This window comes from Felis catus, chromosome A1 (genome assembly GCF_018350175.1).
Source record: "Felis catus isolate Fca126 chromosome A1, F.catus_Fca126_mat1.0, whole genome shotgun sequence".
NCBI lineage: Eukaryota > Metazoa > Chordata > Mammalia > Carnivora > Felidae > Felis > Felis catus.
The window spans coordinates 144,247,925-144,271,074 of NC_058368.1; the positions used below are offsets into that span (position 1 = coordinate 144,247,925).

General features: G+C 37.9%; 1 protein-coding gene across 9 annotated transcripts in view; it reads left to right on the top strand.

The window, feature by feature from the left end:
• The window catches only part of MSH3 (mutS homolog 3), a 187,929-nt gene that overhangs the window by 36,097 nt on the left and 128,682 nt on the right, over positions 1-23,150 (top strand). For all 9 annotated transcript variants that reach the window (XM_045062647.1, XM_045062646.1, XM_003981121.6 and 6 more), the window contains one exon: positions 21,491-21,603. In XM_045062647.1, the coding sequence (XP_044918582.1) occupies positions 21,491-21,603 (113 nt within the window). The remainder of the gene's footprint in view (positions 1-21,490; positions 21,604-23,150) is intronic.

Genomic DNA, 23,150 nt, shown 5'->3' on the forward strand with positions numbered 1-23,150 from the left:
CATGGGAAAAAATTTCACACCAGAGGTTTAGGGTAGTACAGATGATGATGAATTTGAAGCTTAGGTCACTTAAACTCCATGATGATGGGTTACTCTCCATTTTTCAAAATAGTTTGCCTTTCTAAGTAAGATACTTTATTCTGCCTTCAAGTTCATGTTATTAATTTAGATGGCAGTAAATTCTAATTGATTATTTTGTTTTAAGTTTATTTTTGAGAGCGAGAGAAAGTACAAATTGGGGAGGAGCAGAGAAAGAGGGAGAGAGAGAATCCCAAGGAGAGGCTTGGGAATCCCCCATCAAGGGGCTTTAACTCAAGAACCATGAGATCATGACCTGAGCCAAAATCAAGAGCCAAATGCTTAACTGACTGAGCACCCAGGCACCCTGATTATTTTTTTTCTTATCACTAAAACTATCTGTAATGATAGATATTTCTAGGATATTCTCAATTTATTGATACATCTTCTGAGTTATGCATTATAATACATTCATTTATTCTTAAAAACGTTTACTGGGTGCTTACTGGGTACCAAGTTGCATTATTAGATAGTGAAGATGCAAAAATGAATAGGATCCCTATTCTCCCAATTCTTATGGTCTAGAGGATTGGTATTCATGGAAGTAAATAAACAATGATAACGAAAGCGCTGATTGTTAAGGTTCCAGAAAGTGACTGGTAGCATGAGGACATCAAACTTTGCTAGAAGGAGTTAGGTGAGGCTTCCAGGAAGAATAGTCCAGCACTGAGACTAGAAAAATGATAGCCAGGCAGATGGAGGTGTAGGAGAGTATGGTTTTCTTAGGGAACAGAAGCTAGTTTGGTCTGACAGGGCAGGCATGGCAGCGTGAGACAGGACAGATGTGGGGTTTGGAGAGAAAGGTTGTGTAAAGTGAAAGTGAAAAAGAACCAAGAGAGAAAGCAATGTAATGGAGGGGTTGGACAAAAAGTTTCCTGTGAAAAAGATGGAGAAGGAATGACTGGTGGCAAAAACTATATCATAATGATCCTTTGTGTCCCCAGTACCTATTATATATGGCTTGCATATACTAGGTCCTTAATAAATGATCAATGAATGATTAAACAAGTGACTTTTGGAATAGGGAAGAAATGGGTATTTCCTATTTGTTTTTCTTAAGAAAATTGATTTAGGTTTTATAAAATGGAGGGATTGTTGTAGTAGTTGGATATTCATACATGCAATATATATGATGATAAAGGTGTATTTAAATGGTATAGATGTGGCCAACTCATTTACTTCTTTTGGGAAGACCATATTAATTCCTTATCATTTGGAAATTAAATAAAAACTTAACAAAAAAAATTCCATATCATTTTTGCCTGTGGTTTCTAGTCTTTAAAAAAAATAGTGTCATTTTAAATTAATTTATTTAAGCTTCTTAACATTTCCATGGATATTCCCTTACAGTAAATACTAATGGAATCTACATGGCTAAGTTTTCCTGTACAGGGAATTATATAATTATTTTAAAGATTGATATTGATGGGGAAAACAAGGTCCCAACCTCATTTCTGGTACTTGAAACCTTTCCTGTGTGGTACTCATAGGAAATCTTCCCCCCTCTCCCGCCTCTCCCCCCCCTGCAGTGTTGTGTTTTTTTTTTTTTTTTATCTTCCTCATTTCCTTCATTCTAAAGTAAGAGATAAATATAAAGTTGACTCCTTTGTTACTGCATTTCATTGTTTATTTTATGGTAATTTCACTTTACTATTTAGAAAATTCAGAATAAAAAAAGTTGCTCATGGGGGCGCCTGGGTGGCGCAGTCGGTTAAGCGTCCGACATCAGCCAGGTCACGATCTCGCGGTCGGTGAGTTCGAGCCCCACGTCAGGCCCTGGGCTGATGGCTCGGAGCCTGGAGCCTGTTTCCGATTCTGTGTCTCCCTCTCTCTCTGCCCCTCCCCCGTTCATGCTCTGTCTCTTTCTGTCCCAAAAATAAATTAAAAAAATGTTGAAAAAAAAATTAAAAAAAAAAAAAAGTTGCTCATGATAGTGGATTAAATAGCAGAAAAAATCTCATACACAGGAAGGAAATATCTTTAAGAAAACATTTAAAGAAAAAGTCTTCTTAATAATAAAAATCTGTTTTATATATATATATATATTTTAAATATTCCTTTCCTGCTGGAAATGCCATTGTATTTTCAGTAGTTCTTTTTTTTTCTTTTTAATAACCAAATACAGAAGAAACATTCATAAGATTTTTTCCTTGTGGTCTTAACAAGAAAACAATTGTTTTTGTATTTAAGATTTATATTGTGTTATTTTTATTGAGGTATAATTGACATAAAACAGATTCAGATGTACAACGTAATGGTTTGATATTTATATTGTGAAATGATCAAAATAAGTTAACATCTAGTTAACATCCATCACCATGCATAGTTACAAATTTTTTTCTTATGATGAAGACTTTTAAGATCTACTCTCTTGGGGGGTGCCTGGGTGGCTTGGTCGGTTAAGCGTCTGACTTCGGCTCAGGTCATGATCTCACGGTCGGTGAGTTCGAGCCCCGCGTCGGGCTCTGTGCTGACAGCTCAGAGCCTGGAGCCTGTTTCAGATTCTGTGTCTCCCTCTCTCTCTGCTCCTTCCCTGTTCATGCTCTGTCTCTGTCTCAAAAATAAATAAACGTTAAAAAAAAAAAAGATCTATTCTCTTGGAAACTTTCAATATACAAGACAGTATTATTAACTGTAGTCACCATGCTGTACATTACATCCCCAATTAATAGTTTTTAATGTATGTAGTCAGCACTTTTAATGGGTATGCTTAATATATATCAAACAGGCGTGTTCTTATATATGAAAATGCCGATTTTAATATTCATTTATTTTTGCGAGAGAGGGAGGGAGGGAGGGAGGGAGAGAGAGAGAGAGAGAGAGAGAGAGAGAAAGAATGAGTGGGGGAGGGGCAGAGAGAGAGGGAGACAAAGAACCTGAAGCAGGTTCCAGGCTCTGAGCTGTCAGCACAGAGGCCAATGCAGGGCTCAAACTCATGAACTGCAAGACCATGACCTGAGAGCTGAAGTCGGATGCTTAACTGACTTGAGCCACCTGGGCGCCCCAAAATCCAGATTTTAAAACATGGTAAATAAATACATGATAGTTACTGTACAACAGTGTTTGCTATAGGGTTTATCTAAATTCTGAGCCCTTGTGTATTTTCATTGAGTATAACTCCTCAGGGGTGTCTTTACTTGGAAAGTATAAATGGAGTGTACATGTAATAGGTTTACTGAGAGCAGCTGAATAGGAAGAAACAGCATTTGAAGAGTCTGGAGGAATGACTTAACTGATTAATACAGAGAACCCCCAAGATAGGGCAAGACTGCTTAAACAGAAGGTTCGAAAAGCATTGCGTGAGGTATACACAATTGTTTTACTACTTCTGCTTGATTTTTGTAAATACACCTATTCATTTGGGGTTGAAGATTTTATTGCATAAAGTCCCCCAATTAAAGCATTTTATTCTGAAGTTACAAGGTCACTGAGGTAGTATGTGGCAAAGTCCACTAGGACTAGATCCCCAGTCCTAATAGATGCTTGTAAGTCCACTTTTTACTGTCATTAAAATATAACCTAGTGGCAGTCTAAAATACAAATATCTCCATAATTGAACTCTTATTATAGGTAGCCATCTGTCTATAAGATCTCTTCAGTTACTTCTTTCTTCCCTTTCCCTCTTCATAGTTCAGGAAGAGATTCCTTCTCCTTTCTTCCCTTGTAGCAAAACTTCCTTTCACTATCTATTTTAAATAAAAAACTTGAGGCTAGCTTGATTTGAGAGCTTCTCTGGGCTTGCTTATGGTCTAAGTCTTGTCTAAGCCTATGTCTAAGTGGACTTAGACTTTTCATTTAGTCTTTGCAATGACTCCTACCTGTCAAATCTTTCCACTGAAGAGAGATTTCTAATTTCCTTTATTTTTCTTGATTACTCTGAGATTATTCTCTTATCTTTTGTTTTCAGGCCAGAAATTTCTTCTCTCTCCCATCTTTTTTGGTGGGTTATTTTTAACTGCTAGCCTGAGTTTTGATTTCTAGAGCAATAAAAGTCTGTGAAGTCCTGCTGTGTTTTTTTCCCCTCTACCATTTTGCTTTCCACTCTGTTCCTTCCTTACTCTCTTATCCCTGTTTTTGTCTTCTGTTTGGTGTTTGATTTAATAAATAATTTGACTTAATATACATAATACTGAGGTTGATGATGTTTCTCTAGGTTTACTTGGGAGCTCCCGCACACCCCAACAATTTAGAAAACTCTGACAAGTTCTTGGGACTGTTTCCTTCATTGTCATCTTGAACTCTTTCTTTTTGTACCTTCAGCTGTGACACACTCTTCTTGGCCAGGCTGAGCTGGGCTCTGCCTCTCATAGGAGTGCTTGTGAATCTTAAACACACAATGTAGTTATACTAGGTTGTCCCCAACCCTAATAGGAAGGCTGGGAGAGAGGGGAATGCATGAGTGGATCTGCATTCCTTCCCTGATGGCCTTGTTGGATCATGACCATCCACAGGTTTAGTCCTTACCTGGTAGGACCATTGAGATCAGGGGAGTGTCTTTAGGGTGCTTTGTGTCTAGTCAGGATGGCCTGCACCTGAGCCATCATGGCAGTGCTTTTTTAACTGTGGTCCCAAGTCATTAATGACTCATGAAAACAATTTTATGGATGGCAATTACCATTTTAAAAAATGCATTAGAATAGTATAGAGTTGAAGATAGATAAGTGCATTGTATGTAATAATCTAAGTATTGTTTAATGAAGCTTTTTCCATTTGCTATATATCCTAATCCTGTCTAACCCAAGAAAAAGTTGCTTCAAAGAATGACATATTGACTTCTGGTCGTTCCTGTTAATGATGTATATACAATTAACACATTAACTGACTGTTTCCCTTTTCATTCAGCTTCACAACATTTATTATACAATTGTCATGAATCTCATTGAGATTAGATTACTACCTTTGGGGTGCCTGGGTGGCTCAGTTGGTTAAGTGTCTGACTCTTGGTTTTGGCTCAGGTCATGATCTCACAGTTTGTGAGTTCAGGCCCTTTCTCGGGCTCCGTGCTGACAGTGGAGAGCCTGCTTGGGATTCTCTCTTTGCCTCTCCCCTGCTTGGTCTTTCTGTCTCTCTCTCAAAAATAAATAAACCTAAAAAAATTTTTGAAAAAAAAAAAAAGGAAATTATTACTTTTGCCCAGTGAGGGCTACTAGTCTATTTGGAGAGCCAGCACATATACTCATTGCTTTGGGTACAAAGCAGATTAATACAGTGTGATAGGAAAGCAAACTGAATACTAAGAGTACACGAGAAGGAGAGAATGGAGCAGTATTCCTTAGTAGAAATATGATGTGATCCACAAATGCAAGTCACATGTTATTTTGTTTATTTTTAAATGTTTTATTTATTTTTCAGAGAGAGACACACACACAGTGCCACAGGCAGAGAGAGAGGGAGACACAGAATCCGAAGCAGGCTCTGACGTGGGGCCTGAACTCACAAGCTGTGAGATCATGACCTGAGCCGAAGTCAGAGGCTTAACTGACTGAGCCACCCAGGCGCCCCCTTGTTTATTTTTTATTAAAGTATAGTTGACACACAATGTTACATTAGTTTCAGGTGTACCACACAGTGAGTGATTCCCCAAGTCTGTACATTATGCCTATGCTCACCACAAGTGTAGTACCTACTATCTGTCACTGTGCAACACTGACTGTTCTTATGATACCATTGAACACATAAGCAATTTTAAATTTTCTGGTAGCCAGGGGTGGTGCCTGAGTGGCTTAGTCGGGTAAGTGTCTGACTCTTTGGTTTTGACTCTGGTCATGATCTCACGGTTTGTGAGATGGAGCCCTGTGTTGGGCTCTGTGCTGACAGCCTGGAGCCTGTTTGGGATTCTCTCTCCCTCTCTCTTTGCCCCTCCCTTACTTGTGTGTTCGTTCTCTCTCTCTCTCTCTCTCTCTCTCTCTCTCTCTCTCTCTCTCTCTCAGTAAATAAACTAAATTTTCTGGTATCCACAATGAAAAATAAAAGGAAACAAGTGAATTTAATTTTGAGGGTACGTTTAATTTAACATATCCCAAACAGTCATTTCAACATGTTCTTCTTTTGCATTCTTTTTTATACACTAATTCTTTACATTCCTTTTTACACACTCAGTTTTTAAAATCCATTATGTGTTTTACACTTAAAGCACATCTCGGTTCTGACTAGCCACTAGCCACATTTCAAGGGCTCAGTAGCCAGCCACATGTGATGAGTAGCTACTATGTCAGGCAATGCAGTTTTACAGAATGTAGGGAAACTTCATATAAGAGAGGGCCTGGAATGATAGGTAGCACTTAACTAGACAGGTGCTGGGAAAAGCATTCCACAGTGAGAGAAAAGTTTAAACAGAGATGAAATAAGAATTTGTTAAAAAAAAAAAAAAGTTAATGAAGCTCTTAGTATATACCAGGCATATTCTTTTACTAACATATAAACAACAGTTCTTTGAAGTAGTAACTATGTAATTTATAAACTATACATTTTTATAAATGAGGAAACAGGCTTAAGTAGTCGAGTAGCTCTGCACACAGGTGTGTGTGTGTCTTTCTGTCTGTAGAAGGCAGAAGGATGGCCCTCCAGAGATATTCACGTCCCAGTTCCTGGAACCTGTGAATATGTCAGATTACATGGTAAGGGGGAATTAAGGTTGCTGCTCAGATGACTTTAAGATGGGGAGATTGCCCTGAATTATCCAGATGGGCCCAGTTAATCACAGGAGTCCTTTAAATGTGGAAGAGGGAAGTAGAGGAGGTCAGAGTGATATAATGTACTTAATTTGACCCACAATGGGGGCTTTGAGGCAGAGAAGACAGCATGAACCAGAGAATGTAGCCTGCCTCTAGAAACTGGAATAAATAAGGTAGGAATCCTCTGGGCCTACACCAATGGGTTAACAAGGCATAAAGAAACACAAAGTCATAAAATGCTCACACCTGAGTTTGGGTAACCAGATTGGCACTCCAAGAATAGGGAGGCACAAAGGTGCCAAGAATAGGGAGGTGCAAAGGCACCCCAAAATAGGGAGGGGGTGCTGAACCCCCCCAAATAGAGGCAAAGGCCTGAAATAGAATTGGCACAAAGGTGCCCAATACATAGGAATAACAAGACTAGATATTCAGGATGAAAGCACCCCAAGTTTATTTAGCACTATAGCAGAAAGCTGCTTTCATAGGAGAATAGGGCCAGGTCAGGTAAATTGGTGCATTGGACTTTGGACCGCTGAGCTGTAGGCAAAGCAGCTAGGAGCAGAGATGGTTAACAAAAGAAAAGGTGTCTCGTTAGCCCTGAGGTTATTCCCCCTATCTGTCTCATCCCCCTAGGCTGGCAAAGATAAACAGGCACAGCACCTCCTGTCTGCTGTTAACAACCACGTACCCATCTGCCCACCGCCTGGATTTTGTTTTCTATTGACCCAAACCCCAAACACTGTGTATCTTCAAAATCCCCTTTCCCCCCTCACATCCACAAGTTAATGTTCCTAGTTTCTTTGTCTCTTTGTACACGCACATCACGTTTGCAAGCCTTCTGATGTGAATAAATACAGGGCAAGGACTCTTATGCGGGCTCTTCTTGTCCCCCCCCCCCCCTCCCCGACATTAGCCATCTCTCGTTTTAATCCTGCATCCGCTCTTTTGCTAGACAAAAAGAGAACTTTAGACAGAGTCTATGACAACAAGGAACCCCATTCTCACCTGGAGCATCCAGAAAGGAACATAGCCCTGCCCAGTGAGACCAGTGTCAGACTTCTGACCTAAGCAACTATGATAATAAATGACTGTTGTTTTAAGTTTGTAGTAATTTGTTACAGTGGCAATAGAAGAGTAATACACTCAATATCTGTGGGTTCTGGCTAATGATGTAAAATGTTTTTCTTAACCTTTTGTTCATCAGTAGCTATTTACTGGAATTAAGTCAGACCACTGTCTCTCTTTCTTGGATGCTGAGTTTATTCTACCTCATTTTTCCCAGTAGCTGCAAAATGACAGGTGTTTAATACTGTTCAAGTAGACATAACTTTTCTTGCAAATAGGAATATAAATACTAGCTGTGGTTCTGACTGAAATATTGGGAGTTTGGAAGTACTTGATAGAGTGGTGACTGCCATTTTCAAGTCTGAACAGTTTCTAATTGCTAAGTCAGGGTATCAGTTATGTATGAATTACCTTATAGGTAAGTATACTTTACAGTTTTTTATGTAACTCTTAACTGTCAACCCCCAGATGTCACAAAGTTTATCTGTGGGTGATTAAATTGAGTAAGACAAGAGATTGCCCACCCATACATAATGAAATCCTCTTTCTTCTACCTTCCAGAGAACAGTGAGAACAGCTTGGCCTGTGGGTTGATTGTCATATTCTGCTTCCTTCCCACCTACTTTTTGCTACAGAGAGACAGAGCTTAGACTCTCCTCACATTCTGTGAAGAAAGGGCTTCCTTAGGTTAGTTCCATGGCCCTGTGTACATAGAAGGAGAGAAGCTTCTGTCTTGCTTCCTGCTTGCATATTTCCTTCCACTTTATCTTTCCTTCTATGCTAACAGTGCAAAGATTTTACTTCAGAGATATGTATTTTATCCACTCCTATCGTTATCCCATATGCTAGAATACTACCTTTGTCAAAGTGCTGATCTATGACAATGCTGTGCAAACACGTAAATATACGGTGATTTTTTTAAAAGTACAATTCTAGACTTAAATGCTGGCTAAATGTAGCAGACAACAGTGGAATTCCTTAGTCCCCTGGGGCTGTGGTGATGTGAAGTGTTTGTGGGTGTCTCTATTCTAACTTCAGAAGTGGAAAATTTTCCTAGTTGCTTGTGCTCCGGGTGCTTATTGCGTGCAGCGTCATCTTCTGGAATTCTCTTTGTGGCTTGGAGAATCTGTATGCTTTTTCCTGCTTTTATTCTCAGAGGCTCTAAGCCATGCTGATTGCTCCTGAGGGACTACAGGTGCTTTTTTACCTTCTAAGCAATCCTTCCATGTAAAAACTGAGAATTAGACACGCAACAGATAAGGAGACGGTGATTTTGTTTTATGGAGAGATTTTCTCTTGCAGACTTCTAGGCATTTTCAGATTCTAATTTGATTTGGTGCATTTAAATAAGTCATGCAAGAAGGTTAAATTAATCCACTTTCGAAGAGTTTGATTTGCAAACCCATTACTTGTGTAAGGTAACCTATACCTGAGGCCAGAAGAATGGCACCCTTTCTCCCACCTCGTCTCTTATCCTTGTCCCTGGGCCCTAGCTGCACCAGACTATTGGCATGTTCAGAACATGTCATGTACAGTGAGAAATGGCAAGAACAGTGGTCTGAGTACAGCGTCTAGGGCCAGACACCCTGCGTTTGAATCCTAGCTTCCTCACTTTCTGGCTATGGATCTTAACATTTTCTGTGTCTCTGTTTTCCTTACTCAAAAACAGGTATGTAATAATACAACTATCTCATGAAATTGTAGTGAGGATTAAGTTAGTTAATACTCGTAAGGGCTTAAAACAGTGCCTAGAACATAGTGAGCACTGAGTAAATATTAGCTCTTATTTTTCTTTCATCATTTATTTTCTGTCATTCTTAAGCTATTCTTAGGTTTCACATTGTGTTTTTCCCACATCTGTCTTTTAAAATACTCTATACCCTAACAGTCTTATTGCTTTTATGAAGCTGTCCTACACTTTTTAGGTATGAGTCCAACCTTGGCTATAATTGGAATCGCATGTGGATATTAAATCCTGATGCCTGCATTTTTGGTCTGTGCCACAGCTGGCTTGTAGAAGCTTTGTGAATGGATTGTTATGTTTCCAGGAGTTTTCTGTCATGTTGTTAATGCAGGGATAGCTTAAAGTCAGCCATAGCGGGTATGTTTACACACTTGGAATTGGCAGATACCACCATAGCATTCCTCTCAATCTGTTTGGTATTCTAGTGATTTGTTTATAAGCCTCTCTAAATACATGTTCAGCCTTTTGTAGAGTATATTAATTTGCTAGGGCTACTGTAATAAAGTATCACAGATTGGGTGGCTTAAAGACCAGAAATGTATGTCTCCCAGTTCTGGAGGCCAGGAGTCCCAAGATCAAGATATCAAAAGGGTCGATTCCTTCTAAGGGCAGTGATGGAAGGATCCTCCAGGCTTCTTTCTGTGGCTCACAGAGAGTTATCTCCTTCCTCTGTTTCTTTATATTGTCTTCCCTTCTGTGTGGGTCTTCACGTGCATATTCCCCTTTGTCATAAGAGTGCCTGTCATACCGGCCTAGAGCCCACCCTAAGAACCTCACTTTAACTTGATTACCTTTGTAAGGACCCTGTCTCCAGATAAAGTCATATTCTGAGATACTGGGGGTTAGGACTTCCACATAATGGTTTTAGGGGGACACAGTTCAACCTATAACACAGGCAGGGATCTTCCTTTTTCTTTTTCTCTGTTTGTTCCTGTAGTATTTACACAGTGAAGATGTGTTGACTTGAATGAAAAAGGAAACACCAGTTAACTGGTGTGTTGTGTATAATTTTTTTAATTCATTGTACTATGAATTTCAGATAGTCAATTTGTTGAATTTTTTTGAAGCATGTCTTTCTGGGCATAATATAAGAGTCAGTATTTATAGAGAAAAGCATTAGTTTAGGAAGATTTGTTATTTTAGGTTGTCTGAGGCAGGTGTGAGCTTGTTAGTCAACTCAAAAGGCATATGATCGGAGTGAAATAGTCTTGATTTTGTGTCTTGCTGAGAAAATGCTTTTAATCATGCATGAAAAAAATGAGATGAATTTGCAGTGATCTGAGAATGTTTTAATGCTGATAGTCATCTTTAGGATTACATAAGATGATAGTTCTCAAAAAATTAGGTTTTATTTTCTTCTTTTTCTCAAAGGCAAATATAATGTCACGTAACAATTTTGTGATACTTGTGATTGAAAAAATATCTTTGGAAGCACAGGAAGCATAAATTATTTTTTAAAAAATTTACCTTGTGTTGAATGATTATATGTATATAAAACAGTGGATAACATTTAAACTGTGATCATCTCAAATTTGGAGCATACTTTTTGAAGTTAAATATTTTTCTTCAAAATCATAAACTTCTCCACACCACTTCTTTTTGCTGAATAAATATTGGAATTAGGACCTTATTCCAAAAATGTACTTGAAATACACATGTGCACAGGAATTTGTGTAATTGTTCAGTTTTTGTTTAATAGAAAAATTTCAGTTATAAATTATATCTCACAAATATCAAAGGCTTTATTTTTAATCTGCTTTAATCAAGTATAATTTACATGCAATAAAATTTCCACATTTTAAATGTATGAATCAAATCAATCTTGACAAATGGGTACATCAGTATAAACAACCCCCCAATTAGGATGTAGAACATTTCCATCTTACCAGAAGGTTCCCTTTGCCTCTTTGCAGCCATTTTCTCCCTGCCTCTGCCTCCTACTCTAAGCAAATACTGGTCTTATTAGACTTTTTTAGAATTTCACATCAATGTAATCATATACTTTAATGTCCAGCTTCTTTTAGCATAATGCCTATGAAATTCACCCATGTTTCTGTGTATCAGTAAGTTTTTTTAAATTGTTCGGTAATACTGCATTGTAGGAATGTACCAAAATGTGTTCATCCATTCACTTGCTGAACCTTTGGCTTTTGCCTTTTTTCAGTAAAGCTGCTAAGAACATTTGTATACTAGTTTCTTTTTTTAATGTTTATTTATTTTTGAGAGAGAGAGAGAGCGAGACAGAGTACAAGTTGGGGAGGGACAGAGAGAGAGGGAGACAAAGAATCTGAAGCAGGCTCCAGGCTCTGAGCCGTCAGCACAGAGCCTGATGTGTGGCCTGAACCCACAAACTGTGAGATCATGACCTGAGCCGAACTCGGACGCTTAACCAACTGAGCCACCCGGGCACCCCCGTATACTAGTTTTTTTTAATGGACATATGTTTTTATTTGGGGTAAATACCTAGGGGTAGTGTAAGTGGAATTGCTGGGTTGGGTAAATATGTACTTAACTGTGTAAGAAACAACCAAACTATTTTTCAAAGTAGTTCCCCCATTAAATACTCCCACCAGTAGGGTATGAGAGTCGTAGTTGCCCTACGTCTGCATTGTCAGCTCTTGGTATTGCTAGTCTTATAATTTTAGCCCTTATAGTGAGTGTGAAGTGGTGACTCATTTTGGTTTAACTTCCTTTTTGGGGGGTTGGCCAGTGATATTTTCATGTACTTACTGGCTATTTTGGGTTATATTGGGTTACTTGTCTGATTGAGCTATAAGAATTAGAATTCTTTCTACCTTCTGAATAAAAACGCTTTGTGAGGTATATGTATTGTGACTATTTCCTCCCAGCCTCTGGCTTGCCTTTTAATTTTCTTGATGACCTTGGAATACCAGAAGGATTTTTTTTTGTTTGTTTTGTTATTTTTTAGAGAGAGAGAGGGAGAGAGAGTGTGTGTGTTTAAATGCAAGCTGGGGAGAGGGAGAGGAAGAGAGAATCTTGAGCAGATTGCACACCCCTTGTGGAGCCAGGTACAGGACAGAAGGTTTTGTTTTTGATGGTTTTGTCGATTTCTTCTTTTATGGTTAGTGCTTTTTGTGACCTAAGAAATCTTTGCCTACTTGAAGGTCATGAAGATTTTTCTCTTATGTTTTCTTCTAGAAGTTTTATAGTTTTAACTTTTGGCTCTCTTACATATTTTGATTAAATTTTTTGGGCATAGTAGGAGTATAGGGATTGAAGTTCCTTTTTCTCCATGTAATTGCTAGTTGTTTTCACTTTGGTAGTTGAAAAGACACTTCTAGCCACATTGAATTATGGTTAGGCTTTACTTTGAGCTTAACTTTGAAAAATAACCTGGATTTTTATGTTCTTCTAGTAGATATTTTAGACACTGAGTTTCTAGGATGTCATTTTAAAAAGTTTGGTCTCAAATGTTATTTATGTATTAGAAACATAGAGTGAATGGGACAGGAGCTCTAGACGCCCACTGTGCCAATTTGTCCCTACTAGACCCAATTAGAGATGAGTATAAAATCGATGACTCTGTGTGTGTGTGTGTGTGTGTGTGTGTGTGTGTGTGTGTGTGTGTGAAAAATTAAGCTAAAGTGTTGGTGGATCATCCAGGAAAACACAAAAATAAAGACTACACAATAAGTACAGTCTTAAGTAGTCAATTTTAGAGCTTAGCTGCTTTTGTTTTTAATTTTCCTTGTGTTTAACTTTAAAAAATGATGTTAGTGTAGGTTAGCCTTTCTATTATCTTTTTGTTCTCCCATGTTTTTTTTAAGACTGCTATTTAAGTGACTACTGAGTAACTTTTGTTTCTGCTTGTGAAATGAAAATGCTTTGTGTCTGTTTAAGGAGCTTTCAAGTATCAGAAATAGTGATTTCTGAAATCACCCATTAGCTTTTCCTCCCTTCACCCTTGTTCCGTTGGGGTGAAAAAGGTGCTATTGGAGACCTATTTGGTAGCTACTGGAAATATTCCCTATTGCTGACATGTCTTTTTCCTTTTCCTGTCTCCTCCAGTTACACCTATTCTAAAGCTCTCTCTCTTTTTCCCCTTTTCTTTTGAGTATGTGACTACTTTCTTTTATTCTTAAGTAGTGGTAATAATAGTAATAATAATAGCAATAGCTAACAATATGTTTTAGACACTATTCTAAGTGCTTTCTATTTACTGACAGATTTAATCTTCACAAATACCCTGTGAAAGAGCTACTGTTCTTTTAACACTGATTTTATGGATGAGGCAACTGAGCAGAGAGATGTTGAGTCTAGGGTTGTATAACTGGTAAATGGCAGAACTGGCATTTGGTCCAGACTTCCTGGCTCTGAAGCACATGCTTTCAACCACAATGTTACATGACCTTTCAGGAAAAACACACAAGGAAGTAACCATTCCCTTCCTTCACCTCTGTTTCTGGACTTAAAAAGGAGTAATGTTTTATAGCATAGTTGACCTATTATTTTGGTTAATAGTTCATGAAATTTTCATTCCGTTATAATGCATATTACAGTTTGTATTTCTGTCTCTGGCAATAAAGTTTCTAACAAAAAGCATGTGTGCTTAAAACAAGGTAGCTTTATTTCTAAAGCTATTACTTTACAAACCACAGTCCCACGTGTCTAGTAGAAAGCACACGCCTTCCTAGCATGTGGTTCTTCTTCTGGGAAAGCGTCTTAGAGAAGGTGAGTCTTGGCCCAATTTTTAAATAAGAATGTGCACAGAGGTCTGGGGTATGGTCTGTGGAGATTGTAATGGGCAGACAGTTAAGAAAGGATGGAGGTTTTAAAATGTTGTTGAAGAGAATTCATTGTAAGAGATTTCCAGGGTCAGGGAAGAAAAGCTGGAAGGTCATGACCCTGGGCAGAAATGAATGGCTTCTTGAGGCCCTTGGGCTTTTTCTGCCTCCATTTCCTCCCCTTCACGTTTTCCCTTTCCCTTCGGTTTCCCAAGTTCGAGTATTGTAATCCTCTTATTTTCCTCACTTCATTGCAGAGAAGTAGTTTCATGTCAGGTTTGCCAAGACAGATTGGAGATTTTTTTAATGTATGTATTTTTAAAATTCATTTTATTTTATTTATTTTTTTAAAGTTCATTTATTCATCTTGAGAGAGAGATCACACCCGAGTAGGGGAAGGGGAGCGAGCGAGCAAGCGAGAGAGAGAGAGAGAGAGAGAGAGAGAGAGAGAGAATCCTAAGCAGCTCAGTGCTGAGTGGCTTTCCATCTCATGACCGTGAGATCGTGATCATGACCTGACCCGAAATCAAGAGTTGCATGCTCAACTGACTGAGCCACCCAGGCACCCCAGATTGGAGATTTTTTTGATGCATCTTTACCTTAACAACAACAACAAAATAAGTAGCAATCACTATAGAAGAAGAAAAAGTAAAACCAAAAGTTTAGAGAAAGCTAGAGAAAGTTTTAGAAAGACATGAATTTTCTTAGTACAGACTTCTTACATTAATGTAAAGCTTACCTCTTCTTCTTTCGAAGATCACAGCAACCCTGCATGCTGGCCTTGAATAGTTCCTGGGGTTTGGCCCTCTGTCCTCAGGCCTCATGGAGCTTGCATAGTGAGTGAGGAACTTCTCAGTCCTCCCTTCTATTCCCCATCAGGCCTGCCCTTTGTGGGTGGGCCTGGTGTGTTTACTTCCACTCTCTAATCCAGCAGAGGATCTAAATCTGCTTTTAGTTTTTAGTCCCCAATGGCACCTTGGCTAAGATTCTATCTCCTCCGCTTGGTGAGGAAGGCTGGGAGGAGGGTCCTTCTAGTCTCCAGAATCTCCAGGTACTCTGCCTGCCTGTTGGTTTGATCTAAAGCAGACTTAACCAGCTAAAATCAAACTTTAGGTCTTCACTGTTGGCCATGTGGACTTGGGTAGAACTTGCCAACTTTCTTAGAAGCTGTGTTATAGTGTCTGCTTCCTTCTCTGAGTAGCAAAAGATTCCGTTTCTCAGTTTGAAATCTCTTATTTTGTAGTGAGTTCTTACCAGAAATTTTTAAAGTTGAATGTGAACATATCAGCACGTATAAGTGAAAAGCTTGAAAGTAGGCTAGAATCAGGCCTGGCTGCATTTAAGAGCTCTTCTCCTTTGTCTCACCTCCTTGTGTTCACCTTCCTCTCATGTTCCACAAGGTGGCAGGATGGCTCCAGCGACTCTGTCCCTGGACTCAGACTCCAGGGTTCAAGTCCAGGGAAGCGGATGAACATCTCCTGGGAGTTTCTGTATAAATTCTGTAATCCATTCTTTCCTTTTCTTTTGCTTTTCTAATCAACAGTTTTATTTTTTGAAGAGGTAGTATATTCTAGTGGCTCAAAAATCTAAAAGAATTTGAAAGATAATGGGGTGAAAAGTCTTTCTTTCATCTCCTTTTTGTCAGTATGGAGCACCTGTCTTTGTCTTATTTAGTGCTTTTTGTCCTGAATTCTGTCTTGCCTGATAATAAAGTCTTGTCCCATGTTTTCTTTTTAATTTGCATTTGACTAGTCTATTCATCTAGGCAAGTTTTTTTCTGGTGATCCCTTTATTTTTAACCTTTCTGAATTACTTTCTTGTAAGTTTTACTCCTGATTATAGCAGAATATTTTTTCCCCTTTGTAATCCAATCTGAGATCACTTCTATTTTAATTGAGTTCATCCTATTTACATTTGTTGTTTTGGCAGATATATTTGATATTAGGTTTTTATTCTATTTTTGTATATTTTAAAGACTTTCACCATGTGACCTATTGTCCTTGTTTTTGTGGGATGATTCTGATATTTGTTAGGGATAGTGGTTGTCTTTATAATTTTAATTTCACATAATGCCCTTAGCCTTCCTATAGTTCCCTACTATAAATGGTGATAAGACTAATGAATTTCATACTAATTCTCATACAGAGACATCGTAACTCTGTTACATGGTCTGTTTTATTCATTCTGGATCTGTGTTACATGCTCTCCTCAGAGGAGAGAATTAATCATTCAGCCAGGATGCTTGGAACTCCATCAGTATTTTTATTATCAGTAAGAATACTGTCAGTAGAGGCTTTGTGAGTTTTCCTATAGCAAATTGTCAGCCTTTAACAAGGCTCTTTTTGTCTATAAAAATTATAGTTTCTAAAGTTAGCATAGATCATAAAATTGGTAAGCTGACATTTGTTTGGTCGCAGTTGAACATTAGATCAAGATCTTTGTAGGTGGTCTATTATTCAACACCAGAGAGTCATCAGTTTTATGTTCAAGTTGACATTAAAAGATATTATTGGGTCTGAAGTTACTTTTTTTTTTTTTTTTTTAGTGTGGGTTCCACACTCATTGAGAGTTTTATCACCATTTAATTTTTCAAAAACAATACATTTGGCAACAGAGAGGCATGTTGCATATGAAAAGGATTTTTTTTTAATTAGAAATCTTAATTTAAAACAGTCCAGCTTGGCATACCCCATGTAATGACTGAGACTGCTATTTTGACCATAGTCCTCCGATCCAGCATAGAAGGGGAGTCACCACCCTGGGCCCAGGGAGGAGCACAGCCCCTATTTAGCTTCCTTTCCATTCAGGAGGCTTATGCCCTGGCCACAAACAGCCTCTGTAAAGGATGGGAAAGGGAGAGTGTCTTTATAATTTTTTAGACTCAGGTCAGTTACATGACCATAGTTTATTTCTTTAAAATTTTTTTAGTGGAAAGATACTTACTACCCACCTGTAAAAGAGCAGCTGAAACCTAGACTGTTGTTGGAAAAGATTTACACTTCCTCTTTGTGTTCTAGCCTTGCAGTGACTGCCAGTGTGGCTCATGTAGATGACTGTTTCCAGTCTGCAGATTGCCTGTGAATCATCCTGAAAACTCTGTTGAAAATGAAAATACCCCTTCTCCCCTAACTTCCTGCTGAATTCAGATCCAATATGTTTGGAGTATGGGATCTGTGCCTTTAATGTGTGTTGCAGGTGATTTTCATGCAGGTATTCCACAGACTGTAGTTTGAGGACATCCAGATCAACAGTTCTGTGCTTAATGTAGAAGTTTTACTAAAATCTAGTTTGACAAAATTCTGGTTGGTTATTACTCATTATGTACACAGTGTTTAAAGTAGACATTTGTTTCAAAGATAGTGATTTAAATTTACCATAACTTTCTTCAATTAAGAAATCTGACAAAACAGATTTTATAACTCCAACCAGTTTGTGGAAAAATGTTTGCATGAAGATGTTCAATATACAGATTGCAGAATGATGAATTTAACACTCTTGTAATGCTTCCATGAAAGCCTCAAGGATAACTAACAAGTCCATTTTTATCAAATTTAATGGGTTTCTAAAGCCTTATCTGCTTATCAAACAAAACGTTAATTAGAACAGTAATTGAGTAACCAGCTGCCTCTTGCGTTCATTCTAGGAATTTGTACAAAATCACTGTGGAGCTCATGTAAGGTCATTCACTGTTTTTTGAGTTCCTAAATAATACCTTTACTACAGGCTTCTAAAAATCCAGGTATTAAGGGAGTCTACAGGAAGATAAAAATTGATAAGAGATTTGTTAAAGTTAGTCTGATACTCTCTATCCAGTGGATTAAGGTGAAAAAAACCCTTCTTCAGCACCACAGATGGGAGAAAATCCTCCCTCTTAGATTTCTTCCTGGATCAGCTTATGCTTGCCTAGTCTTGTAGTAGAACAGAAAAAGCTTTTGGAGCTAGGTATGCTGGCACAGATTTTCTGGGGGGAAAAAAACCCAGTAAGAAATCAGGTTTATAACTTTACTTAAGTAGCACAGAACATCATGACAAGGATTATTCAGCATTAGAAAATATGAATAATATATTAAGAAATTAAGTGAGATAAGCCATGTGATTATTTTAACACATGTAGAAAGAGCATTAGGTTAAGACTCAAAAATCCTTTATGATGAAACATTTTTTCCCAAAACTGGGAAACTTACCAAATCTTAAGCCAATAAGTCATTTATTCAAAAACTTGTAGCAAGTATTGTACTTAAGAGTGAAACTTTAGAAGGATTCCTATTATTGTCAGCAAGAAGACAAAGGATGCGTGTTAGCATTACCTTTGTTCAACACAGCCTGAAGGTCTTAGCCAGTAGTGTAATGCGATAGGAAAAAGAAAAGAAGATTAGAAATTATAAGGGAGAGACTAAAAAAAAAACAACGTTTTTTTTTTCCAGGTGATACTGATGCATACATAGACAATACAAGAAAATAAATTGGAGTATTCAGTAGTTACTATGTACAAAAATTGATAGGTTTTGTATACCATCATAGCTCTCTAGTAAATATGTTTCCCTTCACAGTAGTATTAATGTGTAATACACCTAGGAGCACAACCAAAGAATATAAAACATGGAGAAAATTACATAACATTATTGTTATGTATAAAAGAGATAGAGAAATTGTACTGTCTTTAACAGTGGGATATCTCGATTTGTTAAGATACTTCTAAATTAATTCATTGTGTATCCATTCAAAATCCTAATAAGGTTTTTGTGAAACTTGGCAAGATGAACCTGAAATTTATAAAGAAAATCAGAGGCCTATGAGTAGTCAAGGCAATCTTGAAAAGCAAGGTCTAGGGGCCGTGCCACAGATACTGATACCACGCCATGGAAATAAAGGTACTGTGGTCCTGATACAGAGATATATAAAAAGAATGGTGGAACAGGATAGAGAAGCCAGTAACAGGGTCACACGTATATAGAAATATGATATTTATTGGATGCAACATTATGAAGTGGTAGAAAAAGACAGAATGTTTTATAAAATTTTTTTTTTTCAACGTTTGTTTGTTTTTGGGACAGAGAGAGACAGAGCATGAACAGGCGAGGGGCAGAGAGAGAGGGAGACACAGAAACGGAAACAGGCTCCAGGCTCTGAGCCATCAGCCCAGAGCCCGACGCGGGGCTGGAACTCACGGACCGCGAGATCGTGACCTGGCTGAAGTCGGACACTTAACCGACTGCGCCACCCAGGCGCCCCAAGACAGAATGTTTTATAAACAGTGCTTTGAACATTAATGAATGATCATATGGAAAATCAAACTGTGTTTCTAACTTTATACCATCCCCCCAAATAAATTCAGGTGAACTTAATTTGAAAAGCAAACCTTAAAAATTCACTAGAAAATATAAGAAATAATGGAATACTTAGAAGTAGTTAAAAATTAAGAGAGATTTATCTGGCTTCATATGTAAATTTTATAATGCTGAATGTAAAAGCAATTTATATTAAGCTGCTCAAATATTTCAGCTTTGGCCATTGGTAGTTCTTTGAATTGACTCCTGGTGCCCCTTTGACATACCCATCAATGTGAATTTACATTTTTTTATTACTTAAATTTTTATTTTTATTTTATTATTTTTTATTTTTTGTTTTTTTTCTGTTTTATTTCCTATTTTATTTTATTTATTTTTTAATATTTAATTTATTGTCAAATTGGTCTTCATACAACACCATCCCACCAGGTGCCTTCCTCAAAGCCTGTCACCCATTTTCCCCCCTTCCCCACCCCCCATCAACCCTCAGTTCTCAGTATTTAAGAGTCTCCTATGGTTTGCCTCCTTCCCTCTCTGTAACTTTCTTTTTCCCCCTTTCCCCCTTCCCCTCCTCCCTGGTCTTCTGTTGAGTTTTCCAGGATCCACATATGAGTGAAAACATAATGGTATCTGTCTCTCTCTGCCTGACTTATTTCACTTAGCATAACACTCTCCAGTTCCATCCACATTGCTGCAAAGGGCCATATTTCATTCTTTCTCATTGCCAAGTAGTATTCCATTGTATATATAAACCACATCTTCTTTATCCATTCATCAGTTGATGGACATTTAGGCTCTTTACATCATTTGGCTATTGTTGAAAGTGCTGCTATAAACATTGGGGTACAAATGCCCCTATGCATTAGCACTCCTGTATCTCTTGGGTAAGTTTTTAGCAGTGCTATTGCTGGATCATAGGATAGATCTACTTTTAATTTATTGAGGAACCTCCACACTGTTTTCCAGAGCGGCTGCACCATTTTAGATGAAATGTTCTAAAGCAACATGTGATAAATGTTAACATCAAGTGAATATCCAATAATAAAAGAAATCGGTGAATAAGTTATGACTTTTACATACTATGAAGTATTTTTCAGGCATTACAAACAATTAGCTGTTGCTAGGTCACTTTATGTGGAGAAATTTCCAAGAGTTACTGCTTATGAAATAATACACAGGGCTAGTGTATATGATATATGCTTGTGTTTGAGCATATGAACATGAAATAAAATTAAGTTTCACTCTAGGCTGTTAACATTGGTTGGTAGTGAGGTGACAAGGGAAGGAGGGGAGGAGGAGGGGAATGGGGAGCTCTGTGCCACAGAAGAGAAAGAAAATGTACTAGTCAGCATGGATGATATGGTTTTATGTACTCACATAATCTTAGACATGCATGTGTGCACAGAATTTTATAGAGAGTATAGAAGCACTTTAAATGAAGACAGAGTTGACCTAGGGAGAATTTACTGTGTTTGAATGGTGAGTGTGGTAGAAACAGACTTAGCAAAAAGCCAACCAGACAAAGATACCATTTCAGAGAAAGAATTACTTGATGATGTATTTAATTGGTAGAGTATTTAAACAAATGGTGCAATTAAATTAAAATGATGCTTTTCCATTTTTCTCCCTTTTGTATTTATTAAAGTAATTGACCTCAAATTCAATGGGTTCTTGATAATCCCAGTGTACTACTTGATATAAAATACCAGTGGTAAAAGTGGTAATTATATTTTATGAAATGAGACCTTTTAACAGGGAAACTTTAGATCTTTCTCTTTTTTTCAACTTAGGAAGGAATAAAGAATGAATTTCTTTTTTTTGGTCAGGCCAAGGCCTAAATACAGATAGTTCAAATTACGAATAATTATCTTTGAAGTTTTCATTTTTTTCTTTCAGTGTGCGGGATGACAGAATTCGAGTAGAAAGGATGGATAACGTGTATTTTGAATACAGCCATGCTTTCCAGGCAGTTACAGAGTTTTATGCAAAAGATGTAGTTGACATCCAAGGTAAATATTGTATATGTGTTAGCCTTAATGTCCTCAAATACAACTGAGTTGAGATTTGGATAAAGGTGCGAGTTTGATTTTCAACTTAATGAAAACTAGGCAGTTACTGCTAAATAACTGGCAAGAGTAGAGGCAGGTGTTCACTGTTCTTGCGCTCATCAAAACACCCCCTGCAGCTTCTTCCTTTGTAGTTATGACTGTTTAGTAACTTCATGTTTTTGACAGATTCATTGGAGTGTAAGGTATTACTGATCACCCTTCCTTTTTGCTTCTCTTAAAAAATAGCCCGTTATTTTCCTTGCAGTTTTGCAGAGTATTTGGTTAAATCTCCTGATAAACGCTAGTGTTTTGTTAGATTGATTGCCAGAATTTAAATACCAGAACATTAATGACAGGGTCTTAATATGTTAAGTAACCATTATTTGTTTAATTCACCTGTCCTCGCCAGGTATCATTGCTTGATTTGGTCTGTACGTCTCCTTCCTGCTAGTCCAACTTCTGTTAAGTTTCATTTTTATATCCTATCACATGCTATAGGACTGTTACCATTAGACCATAGATAGACCAGTCTCCCCTTGGCCCTCCTACAGGCACCAGTGTCTTGTTAGCATTTCTCTGCCCATCTCCTTTAATCTCTTGGTGCCAGATTGAACTGAGTGTCTGTGAGGGTAACCCACTTCTGACACAGTCTGTATTATCACAAGGGATTGTTGTCTTATGCTCAAGTAAAGACAGGACTAAGTCCCAGGCCTACCATAAGCCACTTTTGGCATCAGATTCACTTGGAAGGGTGGGGGAGAGGAAACCCAGCTTGCTAATAGGGCACTTGCTCCTCTTAGTGGGAATAGCCCCGCACAGGGTTTATAGCAGTGCATAGGGTCACTGAGGGCTGAAGTCGTGCTACTTGTCCCATCCCTCCGAGTGACAGCTCAGCTGCAGAGGCAGGAGACACTCATCAGGATCTGCCCAGGTTTAGAAGCCTCATACAGTGCCAACTTCAGAGTCAGTATACGCAGAGAAGACCCAAATTGTAGAATCAGTAATTCTTCTTAGTCCAGGTGCCATTTTCTGGTTTCAGGTCATTCTTAACCACATGCAGTGTTACCTCAGAACACACTGGCACGTCATCTAATTTATCAGATATCCTGGGGACTAGAGATAGAAAGTTAAAAGATGAAATTCTCAGAAGGTGGAAGAGTTTCGTTAACTCTTTATTTATACCTTGGTTTTATAAAAAGCCACAATTGGAATTAATGTATTTGGTATTACTGATTTGTAGAGGATATTTTGTAATGTTTTTTATTTCTGAAAGTAGCAAATGGCTATTGCAAAAAAAGTCAAAACATAGTCGTGCGTAAAGAAAAAAGTAAAAGTCCCTCCCCTCAAATCTTTAAGAATTTTTCTATGTACAAATCTACACATATAACTATATGTGCATAATTCTGTATATTTAATCTAACCTGGATTTATTCTTTTAACTAATTTTTATTGATGGCCTATTTTGTGAAGCATCACACATACGATAAGGAATAAAACAGACAAAAATT